Source organism: Balaenoptera borealis, assembly GCF_965194805.1.
Source record: "Balaenoptera borealis genome assembly, chromosome: 9".
Lineage (NCBI taxonomy): Eukaryota > Metazoa > Chordata > Mammalia > Artiodactyla > Balaenopteridae > Balaenoptera > Balaenoptera borealis.
The window spans coordinates 36,583,307-36,606,356 of NC_138873.1; the positions used below are offsets into that span (position 1 = coordinate 36,583,307).

At 38.7% G+C, this 23,050-nt stretch overlaps 1 protein-coding gene across 11 annotated transcripts in view; it reads right to left on the reverse strand.

Annotated features, from left to right (window-relative positions):
* NCOA7 (nuclear receptor coactivator 7) overlaps positions 1 to 23,050 on the reverse strand; it is a 154,366-nt gene that overhangs the window by 102,916 nt on the left and 28,400 nt on the right. For all 11 annotated transcript variants that reach the window (XM_082406126.1, XM_082406129.1, XM_082406127.1 and 8 more), the window contains one exon: positions 15,846 to 15,956. In XM_082406126.1, the coding sequence (XP_082262252.1) occupies positions 15,846 to 15,895 (50 nt within the window). In that variant the 5' untranslated portion in view covers positions 15,896 to 15,956. The remainder of the gene's footprint in view (positions 1 to 15,845; positions 15,957 to 23,050) is intronic.

Consider the following 23,050-nt stretch of genomic DNA (forward strand, 5'->3'; position numbering starts at 1 on the left):
CTTGGAAGTTCTGGGTAGGAATCTTGTGGATTTGGGTCTTCAACGATGTTTTCCCCTTACCTTTCAGCTGAAGATTATGACTGTAAATCAAAAGGAAGATATCTAAGTATACAGTAGATAGTGCAAGACAACTCACCCAAATGATCTAAGGAAATCTCTCTCAGTGTCCCAGTCACATGCAATCCCATGCACTTTCATGTGACCATGCATCTACACCGTCTTCCCTCCTTCATTCTCTCTTCATGGTGTCTGAAGACAGCCCAATGTCACCTATTTGATGATGATGCCCAAGCTCCTTTGGACAGTCACTTCTTTTGCCCCACACTCATAGCACTTGGCAGTCACACCGGTTCCAGTACTTATCCCATTGTTACTACCTTATAAGCATCCTGTTATTACACCAGACCGTGCATTCTTACAAATGTTTGCTGAGGGAAAGGACAGATGAGTATGACTTCAAGGCCAGAGTCTAAAAGGGAAATGGCTCAAGAGGCATACGTTATTTCAAAACAATTCTGCCAACTCCATCACAGACGAGCCTGTTGAAGAGGCAAAGCAGAAAGCATCTCCAGAAACAAATGTTTCCTGATGAACCCATGTTTTCAATGGGCATAAATAAGGGATGGCAGAAAGGCACATAATGAAACTCAAACAAAAACAAAAAACAAATGACACAAACCTATAAGAACAACAATAGACAGCTGAAGATCAGAATGAATAGAAGTTTGTAAACAATGCAAAGGAAAAAGTAACAAGGAAATTCTATGGATGTTGAGAGGATGAAGGGATGAGAAGCAATAGGCCCGCTGCCTATGGTACCCAGGATGAAGTTAACTTACAAGAGAGAGAAAGTAAATCTAGTCCAATCCTATTTTGCAGCTCTATCAAACAGACTAGGTGAAAAACTAAAAAGCATAGAGCATCCATGGCTAAAAAGAAAATAAAATCCAGGATGAAGTCTCTAGCCCTATAAGAAGCAACTCCTTGCGTGGTAGAACCGTTACCAGTAAGAATCACAGAAAAAGATTAAAAGAAAAAAAAAAAATCCTGGTTAAAAAAAAAAAACAGAGATTCTAGAAATGACACACTAAAAGCAGCTTGATACCAACTCCCAAAAAAATAAACTGACAGATATTAGACAAATCATTTGTGATTACTTAGAGATGAATTATTGGCTGCTTGGAGCCACCATTGGTATGCTAAAATGAGTGAATACAAACTAAAATAATTATCTTTTTAATAGGGCTACTAGATTTGGCATATTGATGAACATGTCACAGGAGGCAGTATATCAAGATTTCACTAAGGCTCTTGAAAATGTCTGTTGCTACCTTCTTAAAAGTAAGATGGAAATAGCTGAGCTAGAGAATTTGGTTAAGTGAACTTAGAGAAAATTGATTTACAGCAAGTAGAAAGACTTAAAGATAATTATTTAACTACTAATGGTAGTAGTTAAATACTGAATATGCCAGACTGCATAAAGCTCTCCAATCCAGCACTTTTATCAACTATTTGGATAAGGACATAGAAGGCATGCTGCTCAGGTTGTATAATTTGGCCCAAGCTGGAAAGGACAGCAAGTAGGTTTGATGTTGAAAATCAGGCTTCAAACTTCCTGGTAATTGAATAATGAATGGAAAACAAGATAAAATTAAAATTACAATTCACAAGGAAAAACACTCTTTTCCCTCAGTGTGAATATGATTGTCAACAAACTAATGAAATATGATGCTGTATTAACAAAAGTAAGGATAACAAGTAATATTCCTATAAATGCATTACTCAAGACCATACCAAGATGGTGAAGAATCTGAAAACTATTTTATGTGAAGAGATTTAGAAACTTAGGATAGTCAGCCTGGAAAAGAAAAGGTTCAGAGAGAATATGATGTTGTCTTCAAATATATGCGATGCTAATATACAAAAGAGGGATTTTATTTATTTTGTGTGGATCCTAAGTAACTGGGAATGAGAAGAATAAGTTGAAAGGAAATAAATTTTAACTAAAAATTAAAAAACAACTGTCTACTAACAAGAGCTTTTCAAGCAAGAAACAAGTAGCCTTGGGAGTCCCTGGGACATTCCTCTGGCTGGAAAAACTCAAATCCAGGCTGGAAAAGGCCTATTTGTCAGATGCAGCGGAGTTGCCGGCCATGGCTTGGTAGCCCAGATGACCTTTGTCTTTCAACTAGAAGATTTTATGTTTCTGAACTTAGACATGGTGCCTGTAGTAAGATGAAGAGTGGAAGAAAAGGAGATATCAAGTTTATATAAACTTGACACTTATTTAAGGAAATGCTGTCTTTTCTTTCTGATCTCTCAATCACTTCTTTCAAGCCCCCAGGACATTACCTAGTTACTATATTACCTGGTGCTTCTACATCCCAGACCTACTCTTAGAGAGGGGCTGAAGTTTCTCATACGATGTGCCTATAAAAGAAACTGTGTACTAAAAGAAAGTCATGGAGACACATTAGATTTCTGAACGCAGGAAAAGAAATTTCCCAGCTGTTATCCAAGTCATACAGACTCTCCACTGCACATTATTATTTACTAGCAGGAAGATTAGCTAGTGCCTTGCTTTCTGTACACAGAAGAGGATACTTCAACAGGCCCAACCAGCCCTTCTCAACAAACATACTGTCCATCAAGTTCCTATACAGATGTTACTGCCCACAGCATTAAGATTAGCATTTTTCATTTAAAATAGACATGAACGATTGATGCTCACCTACAACAGAATGATTATATTAAAACATTAATATTTTAAAATTCAGTCACTTTTAGTTTATTTTTAAATCCATATTGGTAAAAAAAAAAAAAAGTTAATACCACCAAGGTACTCTAATTCCAAGCTGGTACATCTGTTTCTTAAAATAATACCCAAAAGTTCTATAAACTTAAACACTTAGGAATTCTCCAACTACCTTTGGATATATACTCCAAAGAGGGCACATTCTAATAAATTATTTAAGTAACTGTTAAAAAACCTTTTATGGGAAAATTTCTATAAAGTTTTCAATGAAGATATTACAACTGGACATTTCTATTATGGAACAGATTTATTCTACTTTTATATTATACTTGGAGGGTGCTATGGGGGTAGTGGTTCATGAAGGCTTTGGAGTAGGACACAAGAAGGAAGAATTCCCGGCTCCATTACTTGCTAGCTGTATAACTTGGGAAGTCACTAAACCACTCTGAGCCTGTTTCCTCATCTGTCAAAATGAGGAAAATACCATCATCTAGCACAGAGGTTGTCCTGAGATTTAAACGAGGTCATATCTGTAAAGCTCCTGGCACACAGTGAGCGATCAGCAAAGGAGAGGGTGGTATCATCAATATACACAATAAAGTCGTCATAGACCCTGGATGGACAGGGTACAGGTGACCTGGTGTGGCTCATCTCCTGCTTTATTGCTTTGCTAATATTCTCATGACTTTACACAAGGGTCAGTCATTAAGTTAGCCTCTCGGAGGGACCCCCCTGTCTGAATGATCATATCCATTACCTGACAGACATGCTCAAATAGCTTCTCTTCCTCCTCCTTCTTCAAATACATACTTCTCCTTGACTTCCACATCTCCCTCCTACCATGGGCCTAATTTTTGGCTTCCCTTCCCAGACAAGTTCCGAGAAGAACTGCCTAGAAGCTCTGCTTCCACTCCCTTATTCCCCATTTACATTAAACTGGCTTCTCCCATCATGGTACTGCAACTGCTTTTATTCAAATCATCAGTGACTTCGATGTGGCCAAACTTAATGGATATTTTTCAGTCCACATCTCAACTTAATGGATACTTTTCAGTCCACATCTCAATTTACCACTCTCTGCTTTCAAAACTTCTGATCATTCTCTCCTTCTTCAAATGCTTGCTCTGTTCTCCTGACTACTGTGATTCCACTTCTGCTGGATTTCATCCTACTAGATCACTATATGTTCGGTTTACCCAATTCTGTTCCCCATTTCTTCTGTTCTCTTTTCACTTTACACTCTCCCTACATGATCTCATCCATTCCTATGGCTGGGGCCAACAACTCTTCAATTTCTATCTCAGCCCAGACCATTCTGTTTTCACTCCAGATTCACATACCCAATTAACTGTACATACAATGGTTCCACTGGGATGTCTCATAGACATCTCAAACTTAACACATCCAAACTTAAAGTCTTGAGATTCCCTCTCAAAATTGTTACTTTTCTAGTTTTCCCATTTCATGTCATGGCACCTCCATCCATGCTTAATCCTTATTCCCAAACATCACCAACGAGGCCCTGAATGACCTGCCCCAGACTACTCTCCACCCTTCTTGTGCTATCCTCGCTAAATGTACTCTCTTCCAGCCACACTGACCTTCTTGCAGATCCAAGAACCTGCCAAGCTTTTTCCCACCTTAAGGATGTGAAGTCTAAGTGTTTCCCCCTACTTAGAATAGTCCCTCCCTTCCTTTTTCCCCAGTCCTTCTCCTAAATACATAGATCATGTGGGAAATTCACTCTCATACCCAAGATCTGCTTAAATGTCATTTTTCTCCAGAGTTCTTTCTTGAACATCACTCTTGTCTAATGTGGATACTTCCCTTGCAATTCTTTCATAACATCCTGTTATTTTCCCTCAGAGCAAACACTGCAATTTCTATTGACATATGCATTTATGTGTTTCTTTAATGTCTTTTTGAAAAGTAATCTCCATAACAGCAAGACCCACATTTGCTGTGTTTGGCACTCTGTCCTCTGGGCTTAACAGGTGCAGGCACATAAGGTCTGTCTGAGATATAAGCAATGCATAAGGTTCTCCTCCTAACACAACACTATACTTCAAATTCAATGATAAACATCAAATGACTCTAATAAAGTCTTACCTTTGATTAGATCAGAGAACTAGGGGATGTCTTAAGTATCTACTTGTATCAGATAATATAAAAACCAAATTCAAAATTAGAGAAAGATTTTCCTATGCATTAAAAATAAACAGGAAGGTAAAGATTACATAGATTAGGTTTATAACTCAATCAATTTTAAGTTTTCAATGACCTGTTAAGACAGTGCAAATTTCACTTAAAGATAAATACATGTGTTAATAACTATTTCTTTTATTTAAAAAATCCATATACTCTTATAAAAGAAAAATTATGTTTTCATATATATAATGTGGACATATTACTTATTTTTACATTTAAAATACATCTACTCTTATAAAAGAAAAAATATCCTGAAATCCTGATTACATAAGCTCAGAGTTGCAGTTAAAAAAAATCAAATTTCTCTCAGTATCTAGTGAAAGCAGTTGATTTAGCAAAGTAAAAGGAATTACCCCCCACTTAAAAAAATGATGGAGCCATTGAAATGGAGATGGCTCAGTCCCCAATGACCTCACCAGCATCTGCTTCAATTACTTTCTGAAAATGAAATAACCAAATTACCATTCAGCTTTCTGCTGTGCTAACAAAATTAATCTGAAATATCAAAATTCATCTGCTTTAAATTATATATTACACAACTTCTAAACCAAAATCTCTTCAAGCTCTAAACTGTGAAGAACAAGCACCAAGGTTGTCATAATCAACAGTAACATTTTCACATACACAGGAAAAATTAATGGAAAGATTAATGACCTAGCTCACATCAGCCATGACAGTAATTTGATTCAAATCATGCCACCTAAAAAGCAGGATCAGTCAATTTTGAATCTATTCTGCCTCGTACAACAGATGTGTTCTTGAACATGTATGTGCAAACTGTATTTCAAATGCCACAGAGTGATTTAGAAATATAATTAGGTTTCATGGTTGCTTTTTTTCTAAGTATAGAAAAGAATATTTTAAGCATGAATAACTGGTCTCTAATTTAACCATTTCCTAAGTTCACAGGATCGTATTTTGGCCATCTAGTTTGTCAAGTATTCCATAAGTACATTAATAAATACCATTTTTAAATTGTGATGTACTCCATAGCCTTGTTTTCTGGTTCTTCTATATGTACATCATACTCTCTGTTCACACCTAAAGAAACCTTGTCTCAAAACCACCAAGCTACATTTCTCATTTCAGTACATGATATATCCACCTCAAAGTCACCTTTGATTCTTTTCCAAGTGAAATCAGTTGCACGGTTCTAGTAATGGAACCATTAAGAAAAGCCCTCCTTGCTCTTCACCACCTTCTGCCTCAGCAGATGCTAGATCATGTCTTGCTTTGGGAAGAGATCCAGGTCCCCCAATCCAACTAACATTTTCCCTTCTCATCCCTAGGACACTCAGATTCATGCTCTGTGGTGCTGATTCATCTGTCTATTCAGTGCCGAATCACATTTGCAAACCATAGGCCACCCTACGTCTTGCCCAGTCTCTTTAAACCTGGCCCACTATCCTTTTCAGTACTGTTTTCATTTACGTGTGAGAAGCAAAAAGCTAAAACAAGTAGGCAAGCCTGCGGCATGTTCACTGGCATAATATACCATAAAATGAGTACAGAAAAAAAAATGGGACATTAACCATTTTGGTTATGCAAACTTTATTTAAAATGGTAAATGAAGGAAGAGGGAAGTAAAAATGCATGAACACATGCCCTGTGGCACGAGCACCAGGTCACTGTCTTTACAACAGAAGTGACCAAAGTGGGAGATTTTCACCTGTTAGGGCCTCCAACTCTGACTTAGAGAAGAAATAATAGGGGAATCCTTGATATACCCCCAAACTATAGAGGAAGGTCAGGAGATTGCTGACTTTTTCACTGGTATGTAGGGACTTACAAAGTTTCCTTGAAAGAGCCGAGATTCCTTAACTTGTTCCAAAGTTCCTAATAATTTCTCTACACTGAAAATCAGAAAATATCAGTTTAGTACTTAAACATTTAATTATTGTATCATTTAGATCAGTGAGTCCTACTTATGGGTAACTGATAAGGTTCTATGAAATTCAATTCAACATAGTTTAATGAAGAATATGACATAATAATTAAGATTGTGGTCTGTGAGGTCAGGCATACCAGGGTTGAGTCCTAGATCTGCTACTTCAAAATTATGTGACCTTGGCAAATTACATCTATGATACAGCTTAGCATCTTTGCCTGTAATTAGGATGATACCAGGGTAATTATGAGATTAGACAAGTACACAAATCAATCTCTGTTAAATAGTACATGTTGGTTATCACTCAGAGTGGGTGACTGTTAGGTTCAGGGCATGAAGCTAGACCCTGTGAGGAACACAAAAACGAAAAAGAACTGACAATAAATAACACGAGCAAATAAGGCAGAGAAATGAGAGTGCTACTGGGTGTATCCAAAGACAGACTATGTTAAGGGCCCCAAGAGAAGGGATAAGGAAGCCTAGCAATGCCTTGGCTCAAGTGGCAAGGGAGGGCACATCTAGTTATGTGCGTGGGTGGTGGTGAAGGATTAAATGAAACAGGAAAGGCCTCAAGGAGACAATGTCATAATTAAAGATGGGTGTGCCCGAGTGATGGGTTTGACATCACTGTAAATAAAAAGAGGATCGTGAAGGGCAGTTCTTTGTATAATGAAAGCAAAGTTCTGAGGGGGCAAAGAGTAAGACATGTATAGAAAATCGAAGTAGGAGATAAAGACAGAAAGGTAGGAATGAGCCGTATTGTGCAGAACCTCAAATTCAAGAGAAGAATTGGGGATGCAGAAGTGACATATCTGAAGTGTACCTCAGGAAGACTAATGTGGGAGGATGTGAGGGAGGAAATGCAATCAGCATTTGACTTATGAGTTAGAGGGGGTGAAGAGTGTAGGAATTTTCAGATATGAATTTGTGTGCGTGTGGGGGGGGAAGGCAGGAGAATTTCTACTAAAATCACCAACATGCCAGACTACAAGCATAAGCGATAAACTTTCAGAGCTGTGAGCACAGAGCATTTTCTGGTTCAGAACTCAATTTTCTCTGGCTGAAAAGTTGTTGTACCAGCAACAGTGAACGGTTTCAAATGCATGTGACAAGAGTATCTTGAGCCAGTCGTGTCAAATTTAAGTCTAAACTCAGGAATGAGTTCAGCTGAAGTCTTTCTTGACCGTCAGCAGCAACATTTAAGAAGGAGGGAGGTGGCTTAAACCATGTACTTTTCACGTGCTTTGGTCTTTCTGTGTCTTGGAGTCATGTCTTGGGTCTTTCACTGATGGCCGTGACTACAGCATGGACAAGTTTCAAGGGATAGATAAACTCCCTGAAATGTACACAAAATTTATGCCTATATATTTATTCTTGCTTTTTCTCTATTTCTCATTTATTCCTATATTCCTTACTTAGGCAGCATGCTTTTATATTAAAATTCATTAGTGCTTATTTTTCAATAGTGCTTATTACAAAGACTTTATACATTTTAATTCAGTCAACCCTCTCAACAATCTTAAAAGGTAGGTACTATTATTATTCTCATTTAAGAGAAAAGAAAACTATACAGCTCCACATAGTAAGTAGTCTTACAGAGAAGAAACCTCCAGGAGGCCCCAAAGTGGAAGTTGCCTAAGCTTAGTTCCATCTGGTGGTTTTGTTGAATTACAGTTTCCTTGGGTCTCGCTCTAGGATCTGGGACAGTCCAGATCGGCAAGGGAATTTCAGGTTAAACAGAGACATGCTTGTCATTTATCCTTAAAATTAGTTAGACCCACTACACTGCACTGTGGGAAAGTATATTTATATAACAAGTACCTTATGTACAGCTTTCTTTGAACAACTGGTTAATGTGCGTTAGATCAAGGAAATTTGTTTTTCAGTGAGGAAAAATAACCTCACTGCCAGTATACTAAGCACCAAAGAATTCTCTAAATCAATGAGTCATTGTTCAATATGGCCCACGATAAAAAGAAAATTTTAATTGTGATTCAATATAAACATCCTTATAAATATTTAAAAGAAAATTTTCATGAAATATTATTTATTCTGACTACATACAACACATGCTGATATTTTCTATTCAGTCTAGCTCAGTCCAGATTGATCTATCCTATTCCATTCCATTAAAACAATGCTGGTTCCTATCCACTAAATTGATTTCATGATGCCCCAATGGGTTGGTAACCTACAGCTTGAAAAGCAGTATTCTCCATGGAATTAAATCAAGTAACTCTGCCTGTTCTTTAAAAATGAAGCCAAAAGCATGAGTCTAACTGTTAATGGCTAAATGTTTATATGCATTTTTTTTTTAATCTGTAAAAAAAAAAGTTAATGATTTCCTGAAAGCATTAGCAGGTCAAACTTGGCCATGGCTGTTTTTCCCAGTAACGAATGACAAGCAATATGTAAATATTCCCTTAAGAGCCACTTGATTTGAATTCAAATCAAGAAAATAGGAAACATAAGCCTGAAACGACATTACAGCTCAGGCAAGAGTTTACTTGGTAATTAGTAATATTTTCCAATAAGGCACACACAGCTTTTTCACAGGAAATAGTTTTAAAATATTCTCAATTTTTTTAAGATAAATAAAATTCCTGAATACTGAAAAATCTATAGTGACAAAACTTAAGACTCACAAACCATTTATATCCTACATTAAAGAAGCTGTTTTAAATATTCTCAGTCTGTCAGTTGGTCAAAAAATACTTAACACTTGTTACATGTCAACCAGTACTTAACAAGGCACAAGGAAAGAGCACTGAACTATTGCTGAGTCCCTTCCCTCCAGATGGCCCATCTGGGGGGAGAATGACTGTAAACACATAAACAGCAAATAGGAGCTCAGAAGGTCACACACGAGACTGTCCTTGGATAGGCCTATGGATCTCTACAGGCATGTGTCCCTAACAGTGCCAACAGCCCTCTAGGATGGTTCTTAGAAGCTGAAATCAGATATGGTCTCCAATAAAGTTAACTAGAACATTTACTTCCAAATCCATATACAACTTCCCCTACTTATGAGGCTATGAATATGTTCTAATCCCCCTCTCAGACAAAGTAAAAATTAATGTTTAATGCTATTTAAACCGATACAACATGGAATGAAGAAAAATAATCAGAGATACAGACAAAGCAGACTGGGGTTCAGGGCCCAGACCCTCCATTTCAAGGCTAAGTGATTGAAGGCAAGTTATTTAACCTTCCGAACTACAGATTCATCATCTGCAATTCTATCTACTCATAGGATCATGGTGAGGTTAAAGTGAGGGAATGCACAGGAAAGCACTTTAGAAAGCACCACAAGTGCTATTACTATTAACTTTAGAATCGGTAGGCATAGTAAAACTGAGAAGATATTAACCAAATATTAAGAAGGTATAGAGTTAACATGTACCAAGCACTGAAAATGGGTCTATTTGCTTTTCATACACCGACTCAATTAAACTCTGCAATATGACAATATCTGAATCCAACAACTGGTAATAATAGAGTTTTTCCTCAAATCTGGGACATACTAAGTTTCTTCTCTAATGGTCCTTGGCTAGCAGGAAAAAACAATTAGAGACTGTTAATTAAAGGAAGGGCAAGAGTTCACACCACACCACTCCACCCAGGTGGTATATGCATTCTTAGCCCAGCTGTACCGCAAAGAGAGGGCTCTTCCCCTAAAGTTCAAAGACTGCCTCTGTGGGGCTGGAGCTGGAGATCAACTGGCCAGACACATCCAGGTGACGCCTTCCACTGGATCTTAGACTCTGTACTTGACCAAAGGGCAAGCTGAGATTTTCTGTCCAAATGTTATCTCTGCATTCATTTCTATTATGGGCAACTACTCTTTTTAGACAAGATGCAATCCTAGGGTGTAAAGTGGATCACTGTAATGCAAACCACTGACTTACACAGGTGGGGTATACAGACTGCATGTTTCCTATTGCCTTGGTTGGTTAATAGTCTGACATTAACCATATTACGGATGGATAAAGTATATAAGACATGGATTATGGGATGTCTTCAAGTTATAAACAAGTTGTTTTTAGAAAAGGTCACTTAGATCTTTGGAATCCAGGATGCATTTCTGCACATTAATTTACAGTGGTATAAATTAATGTTAAGCTGCCAGGACTGCCCACAGAAATCTACTCAACCCATGATGTGAGTAGCACGAGGTCAGGTAACCTGTGTTCTATGGGTGCCATTCTGCCACTGAGCTGCCACATGGCCCCGGGCAGCATCTAGAGCATAAGCTGTGGATGGAGAAGGACAGAGTTGGGCTCAAACGCTGCCTCGCCCACCTGCTGTGTAATCTCATTGAAGTTATTCAAACCCCTTGAGTCTAAATTTCCACAGCAGTCAAATCATATTTGGGGATGAAACATATATACAAAGAGCACAAAGGGACCTACACAAAAATCACTAAAAGGGTACTAAATTCTGCAAATGCCAAATAATGTCAAAATGAGTGTGGAAGAAGGGAGCCCTTGCAGCACTTCTGAAAAAAAAATGCCTGCATTCTAACTACAAGGGAAGAAAGAGGGAGCAGGGGCCATAATGAATAACGATCACTCCAGAGGATAGTACAGAAAGTATAATTTGCTTTAGTAATTCAGTTTTCCATTTGGTTTCAAGACTTGTCAAGTATCAAGGAATTAATACACACATATATAATACACTAATTTTGTATATACAAATTATTTGCAAAAGCATGGAAAAATGTCTCATGAATCATTTGATCTGGAATAAACAACTGGTATAAAACACTGAAGATGGTGAAAACCAGGTGGGGTAGAGCCAGGAGATCCTGAAAACTCCGTAGGGCTTATCCCGAATAGATTTATCTAGTAGTGATGCTGAATCACATGTCCATGTAGATCTACACAGGCATATTTCAAGATAAATTATAAGAAAGAAAGTATTGGGTGATCCTCAAATCACTAATTTCAATCCAAAATTATTAAAATGGGGCCTTTTAAACTTAACTTTGCTTTGATGTTAACTTCAGAGAGAGAGAGAGAACCATCAACAAAGGGGGTGGGTAAAGGATTATTTACTACATACAATCATACAATGTTTATGAAACCACAGGGTAAAATAGTGCACCAAGAAAACAGAGACTATTTAAATACTCAGAAGGGTAAAGCGATGGGGGGGGGTGTTAAAAGCAATTTTTAGGATTTCTGATACATATTGTGGTAGCAGGCAGAAATCAGGGCAAATCTTCCTTTTGCTCTCCTCCGCACACTAGCAGAGATTTGCGTAAGGTGGTATGGCTGCACCCTTGGCCTGCCTCTTTATATTCCTCCCTAGAGATCTTGCTTGGAGGGCCCGTATACACACACTCCAGAGCAAACTGCCCTAGGTTGTCAGAAGCCAGCTTTCAAGCAGGTCCAGTTGGTGATTGCACTTTATGGAATTCCACAGTTTAGTCAGAGGCAGTTGAAAAGATTTATAACTTTGGCTGCCTCTTTTCTGATAATAAAGTTTTTGGAGTTTTTGTTTTTGCTTTTTGCTTTTAATAGCTTGACCATTTGGGGCTGCAACTGCATTACAACAGCTAAACTGCAGGTTTATCTTTTTTCTCTCGCTCTCATTTCCTAGTAACTAATCACAGTGATTTACTGTTTTAATAGTACCACTGACTACTGGCCTTGTCCTGCTATCCCTATGCTCCGAGGATCACTCTCCATTTTTGGATATGTTTTTCTTTTTCACTGCTAGAATACTTTTCACAAGAGGTCAAGGCAAGCATGACAATTAAATTTTGTATTTCTGAGTTGGAAAAAGTATGCTGTTCTTCCAGAAGTTTCATCTTGCATTCTCAGTTTAAGGGGCTCCCCTCACTCTACATTTAGGAACAAGACGTGGTTAACTCTGAGCAGGTTGTTCATGAACCACAGTCACCTTTACTGTTGGAATCAGTTTGGAAGCAAACTGAGAAGGCACTACAGCTTTTGAAATCACTATATAGAGCATCCCTAGGCAAAAAAAAAAAAAAAGAGAGAATCTTGACCTAAATTCACATCTTATATAAAAATTAACTCAAGATGGATCACCAACTTAAGTATGAAACATAATACTATAAAATATTTAGAAAAAATGAAAGAAAATCTTCAGGACCTAGGGCTAGGCAAAGAGTTGTTAGACTTGATGCCAAAAGCACAATCCACAAAATGAAAAACTAATAAATTGAATCATTAAAATTAAAATTTAAAACTTTTGCTTTGCAGAAGACTGTTTTAGCACGTTGAAAAGAAAAGCTACACACTGAAAGAAAATACTGGCAAACCACATATCAAAGGACTAGTATCTAGAACGTATAAAGAACTCGCAACACTGAACAGTAAGAAAACAATCCAGTTAGAACACAGACAAAACACATGAAAAGACATTGTGCTGAAGAAGATGGACAGATGGCTAATAAGCACATGAAAAGATGTTGCACCTCATTGGTCATGAAAGCAATGCAAATTAAAACCACAATGAGATATCACCATACACCTCTCAGTATGGTTAAAATAAAAAAGAGTGACAATACCAAATGCTGATGAGGATGCCAAGAAACTGGATCATTTATACATTGCAGATGGGAAGGAGCAGAGAATGGCATAGCCACTCTGGAAAAGAGTCCGGCAGTTTCTTATAAAATTAAACATGTACTTATCATTTGACTCAGCCATTCCATTGAGCCTTCATCCCAGATAAATTAAAACTGATACTCCCAAAAAAATTTTTACACAAATGATCCTAGCTTTATTTGTAACAGTCCCAAACTAGAAACAACCCAAATGTCCTTCAATGGGTGAAGGGTTAAAAAATTGTGATACATCCATAACACGGAATACTACTCAGCAATAAAAAGGAACAAACTGTTGATACATGCAACATCTTGGGCGGATCTCAAGTGCTATGATCTGAATGTTTGTGTACCCCCAAAATTCATATGCTGAAACCTAATGCCCAATGTGATGGTATTAGGAGATGGGAGTCTTTGGGAGGTGATTAGGTTATGAGGGGCAGAACTCTCATGAATGGAATTAGTGCACTTATAAAAGAGGCCTGACAAAGCTCCTTGCCGCTTTCACCACGTGAAGTTACAGTGAGAAGGTGGCCTTTGATGAATCAGGAAGGAGGTTCTCACCAGACATAAAGCCTGACCATGATGGCTCCCTGGTCTTGGACTTCCAGCCCCCAGAACTGCGAGAAATAATTTCTGTTGTTTGTAAGCCACTCAGTCTGTGGTATTTTGTTACAGCAGTCCGAATAGACTGAGATATCAAGGGAATTGAACTAAGTGAAAAAAAACCCTCAAAACATTAGATACTGTATGATTCCATTCATATAATATTTTTGCAATGACAAATTATAGAGATGGAAAACAGATTAGTGGTTGTCAGGAGTGATGGGCAGAAGGAAGAAGGTGAATATGGCTACAAAAGGGTAGCATATGGGATCTTTTTGATGGAATTGTTCTGTATCTTGATTGTGATGGTGGCCACACAAATCTACACATAATAAAACTGAACAGAACTAAATACACACACACACACACCCATACACAAATGAGTGCTTCAGTGCTTGTAAACCCTGGTGAAATCTGAATAAGGTTAGTGGATTGTATCAATGTCAATTTCCTACTTGTGATATTTATTATACAATAGTTATGTAAGGTGGGAAACTGGATGAAAGGTATAAGATATCTCTGTATTATTTCTTAGAACTACATGTGAATCTACAATTACCTCAAAATAAACATTTAGTTCTTGTTTATTCTAAGTGTCCTATCTTTCTATGGTTCACCCATTAGATGCCTGGTTTCTTCCTTCCCCAAACAATCTTGCTACTCTCTGGGGTCCTAATAGGAAAAAATAATTCACTAAAATTAGTAGTATAACTCTTGTTTTCCAAAAATTCTTATTCATGGTTTACTATTACTAAGTGAAACATGTCCTTTGGATACAACCCTATATTTGAATACTGACTCTTACACTACATGAAACGGACAAAATACTTACTTCCTGAGTTACCTCATTAATAAAACAGGGAGAAAACCTATTTCACAAGTTTATTGTGAAGATAAATAAAATAATAAGTAAAGTACTTGGCACATAGTAGTTCCTTAACAATCTAAAACCTAGCTTAATTTCTGAATAAAAACATCAACGAAAAACTTTGTTTTTCAGTTTCCAACACTTATATTCGGAAAACAGGAAGTGCACATTTAACAAGCATATTGGGGCTGGGGATGTGGTGAGGCTGAATTAGTTCTTAAGAAGTATTTCAATTTAGGAGACCATAATGATCATTTTAAGCCTATGTTCTCACTCTGAGTTTGAAAACATTCCAGCCATCAAAATGATTTATAAATGTTTTAGTGTACCATTCATGTTATTATGATTAGTGAGTGGCTGCCATACAGATGTTTAAATCTGTAAATAGTAACCAATAATATAGTAGATTACTCCTATTCAGATACCAACACATGTACATATGATGGACGAGTTCAAGGTTTAAAAATGACAGGTACTACAATGATCCAAGGTCATCCATTCCATTTACCTACAAAAATACTTTTTAGTAATAGACACCCCACAAAGTAATAAGCTTTAAATATGTCATAGATTTTTAGTTATAACTCAACTAATTAAGCTACAGAGCAGCAGGAACTAAGTACTTAGGATTTAAAATTCAATGTAGGTTGTTAAACACGGGATTCTGAGCAATCTGCAGTGCAACGCATATAGAATGTTGGATTCCCTGAGCAGCACTGGCCTGACAGAACTGTCAAGGACAGAAAGAGAAGAACCAATCAAATGTGATTTCTCTAGTGTAAATAAGAAAAAGGATGAAACAAAGTGCATTTAACTTCTACTGGTTACCTGCTCTGTTTATGAACAGTCACAAGTCACAAAATGCCAAGTAATACTTAAGAACAAGGTCCCCTCAAACGTTTTTTAAGCACTGATATAAATTTGCAAAATGAATGCTTACCGAGCAAAGTAACTTTGTTTCCGTTCCTTCTTCTCTTCCTTGGTATCCATAATATGCAATCAAAAGTGCAAAATATTTGAAAAATTCCTTTTTAATCAATGAGTCATCACCCTGTAAAAAAATAACAAAGTGACTGTAAATTAAGAAGTTTATAACGGCCAATATGAAGAATGAAGCAGGGTGGAGCTACATGGCCCCAACAAATGGAAGCTAAACTTTAACCAGTAAGCACAGTCACATGAGTCATATATGAAATACAAATGCCCCCGCGGGAAGGGGAGGGGGGGCAGGAAATTACAATTAGAATGGAAGAGTTAAACTATAAAATAAAAAGTGGCTGGAAAAATAAACTGAAGTATTTTCCTCATAATTAACAATTATTTCAAAATGTGCTAAAACAAAACCCACTGATTTTAGAAGGCTTTAGGCTAGCTATGCAGAAGCTAATTTTTTTTTAATATTTGAATTCATAATCACTCTTTTGAAGCCATTAATAACATATGTCTCATACATAATGAGGAAAAATGGATCACTTAGGTGTTTTACAAGAATGTTCTTTCTTTAAAAACAAAAATAAATCAGTATTCTATTTTACTTCGGAAACATGCCAGCGAGTACATCCCACTTGAGCAAATGTGGAAATGAAAGTACAAAGCCTCAGGAAGCTATTCTTCAGAATGGCTTTATATGCTTGTCTCTGCCACTCCTTCTTTCCCACCCCTGCAACCCTCACCTATGTTTCCCAGAAGCAACCCGATTTAAACCTGTAATAAGAGGTTGTCTCCAGATCAATCTTCCTTAAATACCACTTTCATCATGCCATGCCCCTGCTCAAAAATTCCCAATGTCTACTTACTGCCTGGTTCACTAATCTAAACTGTCTGCACAGCATTACCCTTTCCTAAAATCTGTCTTTTCACCCTGAATGAGTCTCAAAGTAAAAGCAAAGAATTTTCATTAATCAAAATTATTTACTAATCCACCTCAACTCCATAAACAATTTAATTCACAATATATATTACAGGGAAGGTACTGTGATAAGTATCAGAGACCAAAGATAAAGAAAACATGATATTTGGCCTAATGAAATTCATTGTCTTGCAAGGGAGACACAGGATTTCAGGTCAATGGGATACAAATCACTATGAAGAAGGCACAGGGCCTAGAGGAAGAACACTTAGCCTTATGCAGGGCCCACCCCACTGCAAACCCCACATACACCAAGATCTCAAGGATGAGTATGGGTTCCTGGTTAAACGGTACAGGAAGCAAGTCCAGCTTGAACAAAAGCAAGGAGACACAATATTTCTCTGTTGCTCCAGGATCAAATGTGAAGCAGGGCAACAGTGGGAGATGAGGATGAAGACATGGGCAGGGCTGGGGTCATGAAGACCTTTCATGTCATGCTGAAGAGTTTGAACTTAATCCTAGCTATGCATTGTGTGCTGCCACCTCCTTCCCTGCACCTATGTCAGCACCTATGTCACTAAGTGATCATGCTGACCCAAGGGCACCACTCCCGGCAGACATCACCAAAGGGAAGGAGGGAGTGTAACATATACAGATCACAGAGGATGGACTTGAGAGGATTGAGAACGGGGAAAACAGACGCACTAGAAAGATATTACAGTAAAACTAGTAGAGAGAGGAGGGCCCACACTTTGGCCAGCAGTATTTGACACAGAAAGAGGGGGCACAAGTTCAAAAAATATTTAGGAGGCAAGTGAGTTCAGATTTGGTGACTCATTCCATGTAGACAACATGGGACAGAAAGGAATGATAAATGCCTTCCAAGTTTCCGCTTCAGGGACTGGGTAGACTGTGAAACCACAGATATGATACAATCTACAGGAAGTGGCATGCATTTGGAGGGGGGAGCAGAAACAGATGAAAGATCAGCTTTGGGCACGCTGCCTTTGAGTGCTCATGGGATAGTCAACTGGAAACATTCACCAGATGTTTGATTTCATGTAAAGCACAGGAGTGCAGTGAGGGCTAGAGAAAGAGATTTAGAAATTATCAACATATGGTTGTAGTTAAGGAAAAAAGAAAAAGAAAAGAAAAAAAAAAAAACCAGTACAATGATAACACCCTGCAGGTATGACAACTATGCACAGGGTCCTGTATGGAAACAATGGATGACACAGTTTCAACTCTTACTGTTTTATCTCCATGTCTTTGACATGGTGGCGCCCTCAAGGGATTTACCAACCAGTAGGGAAAATAAGATGAGTGTCAGGTCAATGGGATACAATAAAATGTGGAGTTAGTAACCTGGAGCTGTCCAAACAATAACACTAAGAATCCGGAAGACACAAAGTTCAATTTTGATTGAGGTGACAAAGTAAACCTTCTAGGGTGGTGAGGATTTCAATAAGTAAAAAGGAAAAAGAGACAGCATTGCAGAAAGAGGGAATACCTGAGCACAAGTATGGGCATGAAAAGGGCAAGATGGGCAGAGTAGCTACCGGGCAGAGAAAGGAAACCAGCCACGATGCTTACCTTCTGTTAAGTCACTATTTCAACGTATTATCCCCATGTTCTCTCTTTTAATCCTTACACCCACAGTATGAGTTAGGTATCCTTACTTCCATTAAACTGAGGCTGAGAGATACTAATTTCCCTAGTTCAACATTACCAGCCTTGGTGGAGCAGAGATTTAAATCCAGTTTGGTGTACATTTATTTCAATGTCTTTCAATAACCTTTGGAGCCAGAAAGCATTTGGAGATGAGTTAGAAAGAGTGGTCTGGAATCAGCAGCTTCCAATGCCTCGGCGTAGACTCTACAGGTTAGGACAAATGTGCCTGGCCGTGAGTGGGATGGGGGTCACTGAGACCTCCAATAAGACTGCCTCAGTGGAGTAGTGGGGATGGAAGCCATGCCTCAGTGAATGAGGGAAGTACTCATTCAAGAACTGTGGTAACAAAGAAAAGACAGTGGCCGAGTGTCCAACTCTCATAACCTCCATTTCACATGTGGCCTGAACCCACTGGGCTGCTCCCCAACTCTATACCTTAATCCTTACTCTTTTCCCAAGCTTGAGGTAACCTTGCTACACTCCTCCTTCTGACCAGATCCAGCACAAGGGCCCAATTCTGCTTCCCCGACCACTCGTGTGCCCTTCTCTCTCGGCCGTATAAGCGTACGTCACGTGTCACTTATCGCTTACTGTGAGGCACTTAATCGTACGCTGTGTGACAATGCCACTTCACTTAGCCTCCTCAGCCCCAAACAAACCAAAGTTCCTCCAAGTCAAAAACCATCATGTTTCATACTTTCCTTATACTTCCCTAAATACCTAACACAAAACTAGGCAGAAAAGCCACATAAAAGCTAAGCAAGGAATTAATCCAGTCCTGGGGATAAGATCAATTATATGGCAAACTGATATCAATCCAAGGATTCCTCCCAAATTAACAATTATTTGGAAATGGAGAATGTAGATTCAAGCCAGCCTCTCTGGAACTCCAGATAGAATTAGAACCCTGACTTTCTGCCCTGCCCTGGCCAGGTGGTTTATTTTAAAGTTCCTCTCCTGCATGCCACCATATGTGATGATCTCTGTTTATTAGATTTCCCCTCATGAATAAAAATGAAGTCATAACAATCTAATTGGAAAATTTTTATATTGCAAGCTGAGCCAGAAACTAATATGTGGTTCTAGTGGAAAAATATTGACAAAAATAAGTACAAGAGAAAAAGATTAAATGATCCAAGAACTGACATCTGGTGCTGCTGTGTCTGTTTAGAACTGGCAGAGCCCTTTTTCCATTTTCTATTTGATAAATAAAAAAAATCCAAATCTTTGGTTTCTTTTAAATTTCTGGGAATTTATATACATTTCTTAAACAAGACAGATGCAGTTCTTTCAGGTCTAGACACACCAACAGATTGACCAGAAAGAGATCAGCAAAGGATGCTATAAAAATGATTTGCACAGCGCACCACCCAGCAGCCTCCATGCTTCAGTGAAGAACCAGAGCTCCTTTAAATCAATCTCTAATGGGAACTACATTTTCCATTATAAGTGGTTATAATGGGCTTCTTAAAAGCCCTTTTTTCATTTAATGCTGACTTTCTCCTCACATCAATAAACCCCAGACTTGTCCAAACACTGAATTACAAGAGTCTCCTGCATTTACGGTGTATTACATTTACGGTGTATTACAGAATTACAAGAGTCTCCTGAATTTACGGTGTATGAGGGAACACAAGATGTATCTTCTATCTAAATATTTTTTTGTAATCTTTAATCAGGATGGTCAATTTAAACCTACATTCAGTTCATTATTCAAAAAAACAAAAAGAAACCAGCACATACAAAATCCTTACTTCATAAGAGCTGTGTTGAAGACAAAGTATTTTCTGTGTCACCAGCAAATGTTTGATGCTCCCCATGACGCCACTCAGAAGGGATTTAAGGACAGAGCTACCAGACTCCCTAACTACATCAAACCAGCGTGGACCCACACAGCCCAGGGTGGCTTTTTGGCTTCACAGCTACACTGCAGCTCCTTGTTCATTCAGGTATAACCAGCGAGGACTAGAAAAACACCAGAGCACCCATGATGTCCATCAACTGTTTTCCCAACAACAGGTTTCCTATTATACAAATGAAACAATGAAAACAACATGCTTTAAGCCTTGGTCACACTAAATTTGGCCACATAAGGAACAGACCAAAATGTACCGTTCTATGCAGACATTTCCTCCTAGAAAATACTTAGACTTATACTGAAATATGACAGGTGTTCAGTCTTTCTCAAAGCCATACTGTCATCTAAACACATAAAGGGTATTCAAATATCAGTGTTAACCAAGGTCAGAAATTTGAATATGCTTTTGAATAAGAAACCTGGGAAGAAAGACACAGAAATAGAACAAAAGTCTGCCACAAACATGTACGGGGAGCACCTAGGAGATGACACCCCCAGATAAACAAATGTGTGTCACAGAAGCAAAGCAACAGAAAACAGAACTTAATGGCAACAAAGAACTAAAAAGTTATGCCTGAATCAAGGTGATGATCAAGGACAGGCCAGTGGTCTATCACTTGAATGGAACAAAGGCAATGGATGGCAAAATGACTGGAGACCTCATCAACTCTTACTCCATTATTCTTTGCCTAGGGAAATGAAATTAGACCTGAAAAGAATTAAACAAGTGTGGGTTTCAGTGCTCTTTTACCTAAGATGAGTACAGAGGTTTCATCAAATCTCCTAGACACTCTAAATGAAGAACCAACTCTGGGCTAGACAGATCACTTTATAAGTTCTCTCTAGGAAGAGAACGTGCAAATGAGATTTCTAAAACATCACTGGCAGGGTCAGGAGTTGTTGAATATGTGGAAAATGCCAAAAGCCTGACAAGAGGCAAATACTTTTTAATTTTCAACAAAATAGAAAAGGGAGTGTGCAAATTACACACTGGAGAACATCACATAGATCCGTAGCAAAACTTTAGACATGATCATTAAAGGCAGCTTGGCAAGGACTTAGAAGAGGAGGCAGTGAACCCTGAGATCCAGAATGTTCACAGACAACCAACCATTCAGCAGAACAACAACAACAAACAAGCAGATCCCTTTTTGAAGCATCTACCATGGACCAAGTACTCTGCTGGAGATACAAAGATGAAGACAGCACTCACAGGCCAGGAAGCTCAGGTGGAACAGGCAACGGACACCCATCAGCTGGTAAGACAAGTGGTCCAATATTGGTGGGTACAAGGAACCACACAGCACAGAGTAGAAGCAATTACTCTGCCAGGAAGGGAAGGAGGGTCAGGGAAACTCCACAGATGATGGCAGAGCTGGACTACGAGGGAGGAACAGGAGTTTGATCCTGAATACAGAAGAGGTTGGTCTCACTAGGCAGAATGAGGATGTACGAGCCATCGGGAGGGAACACATGGTACACAGGGAGGCCTGCGTGGTCCGGTGTGGCTCTCGTATAGGGCTGGTAGAGGGGAGGATGTTCACAGAATGGTGGCCTCGCCAAATTATACTGACCTAATTTCCCTCTTGGACATAGTTACTGTTCCAGTGCATCAAGGAAATTAGGTAACCACTGTGTAACTGTACTTAAAAGGCACTTCATAAGTTTCTCTTGATCTGCTTATGAATAAGATTGAGAAATGTGGCCTAGACATGGATGGATGCTTCTATGATTAGATGCATTACAGAAAGCACTGAACCACTGTACCAAGAGGTATGTGCTGACCAACTGACCGGCCTCAACCCGGAGCTGGGAGCTGACCTCCAACTTCAACCTGGAGGGAAGATGTTAACAGCTTAATGCAGTGTTCGTCCTTAAGCCTGGTCCTCATCAGTAAATTCACCACTGACTTGAATGAAAATAGGGGCCTCATTAGACTTTTGGAGGGATAAATAACATCCTGGATAACAGCATTTCAATTCAGACAGACATCAGCTGTCTGTAGATTAATTTGGGGTTCTACATCTGGGAGAGGTGCTAAGGAATGAGAGAAAGGGACAACCCAGCATGAGCACAAGTGAATATGACCTGCAGTTTGAGGTGACAGTAAGATCCACATACCCAGGGGTGCGATGCCACTGCTTCCCCACCCCTCCCACCCCACCTTGGCAAAAACAAAACAAAACAAAACAAAACAAAACAAAACAAAACAAAACCACTAATGCAATCAACCCAGAATAAAAAAGACTATGGTGGTCTGTCCCACCCTTTTTGAGGATTAGAATATATCAAGATTACTGCACTTAGCTCTGGGTCTCCCACTACCGTATAGGAGAAATATAAGGAAACTGGAACAAACAGAATGATTAAGTAACATAAAATTAAACTTTAAGAAGAGTAGTCAAAGGAGCTGGTCAGGGTTAGCATGGAAAGAGTTGAGAGGAAAGGACAGCTATTTCCAAATACCTCAAGGATCTTATCTGGTAGAGGATTTAGCCCTGTACCAATAGAACTTCAAGGGTGTGCCTAGGACTAGGCACCGGATATTGAGGGAGAGAGTCTTGGCTCAACATAAGGGCTTGATGCAAAGAACTGTCTCCAGAGACAGCAGCTTCCTAATCGCCAAAGATGACTGAGCACAAGCTGGACAACCATTTTGTGGGGTCGCTGTAGACTGGCAGTTCTCAACCTTATCAAAAAATCAACACCCCTCACCTAAATAAATACAGTTGCCCCTTGAACAACAGGGGTTTGAACCTCGTAGGTC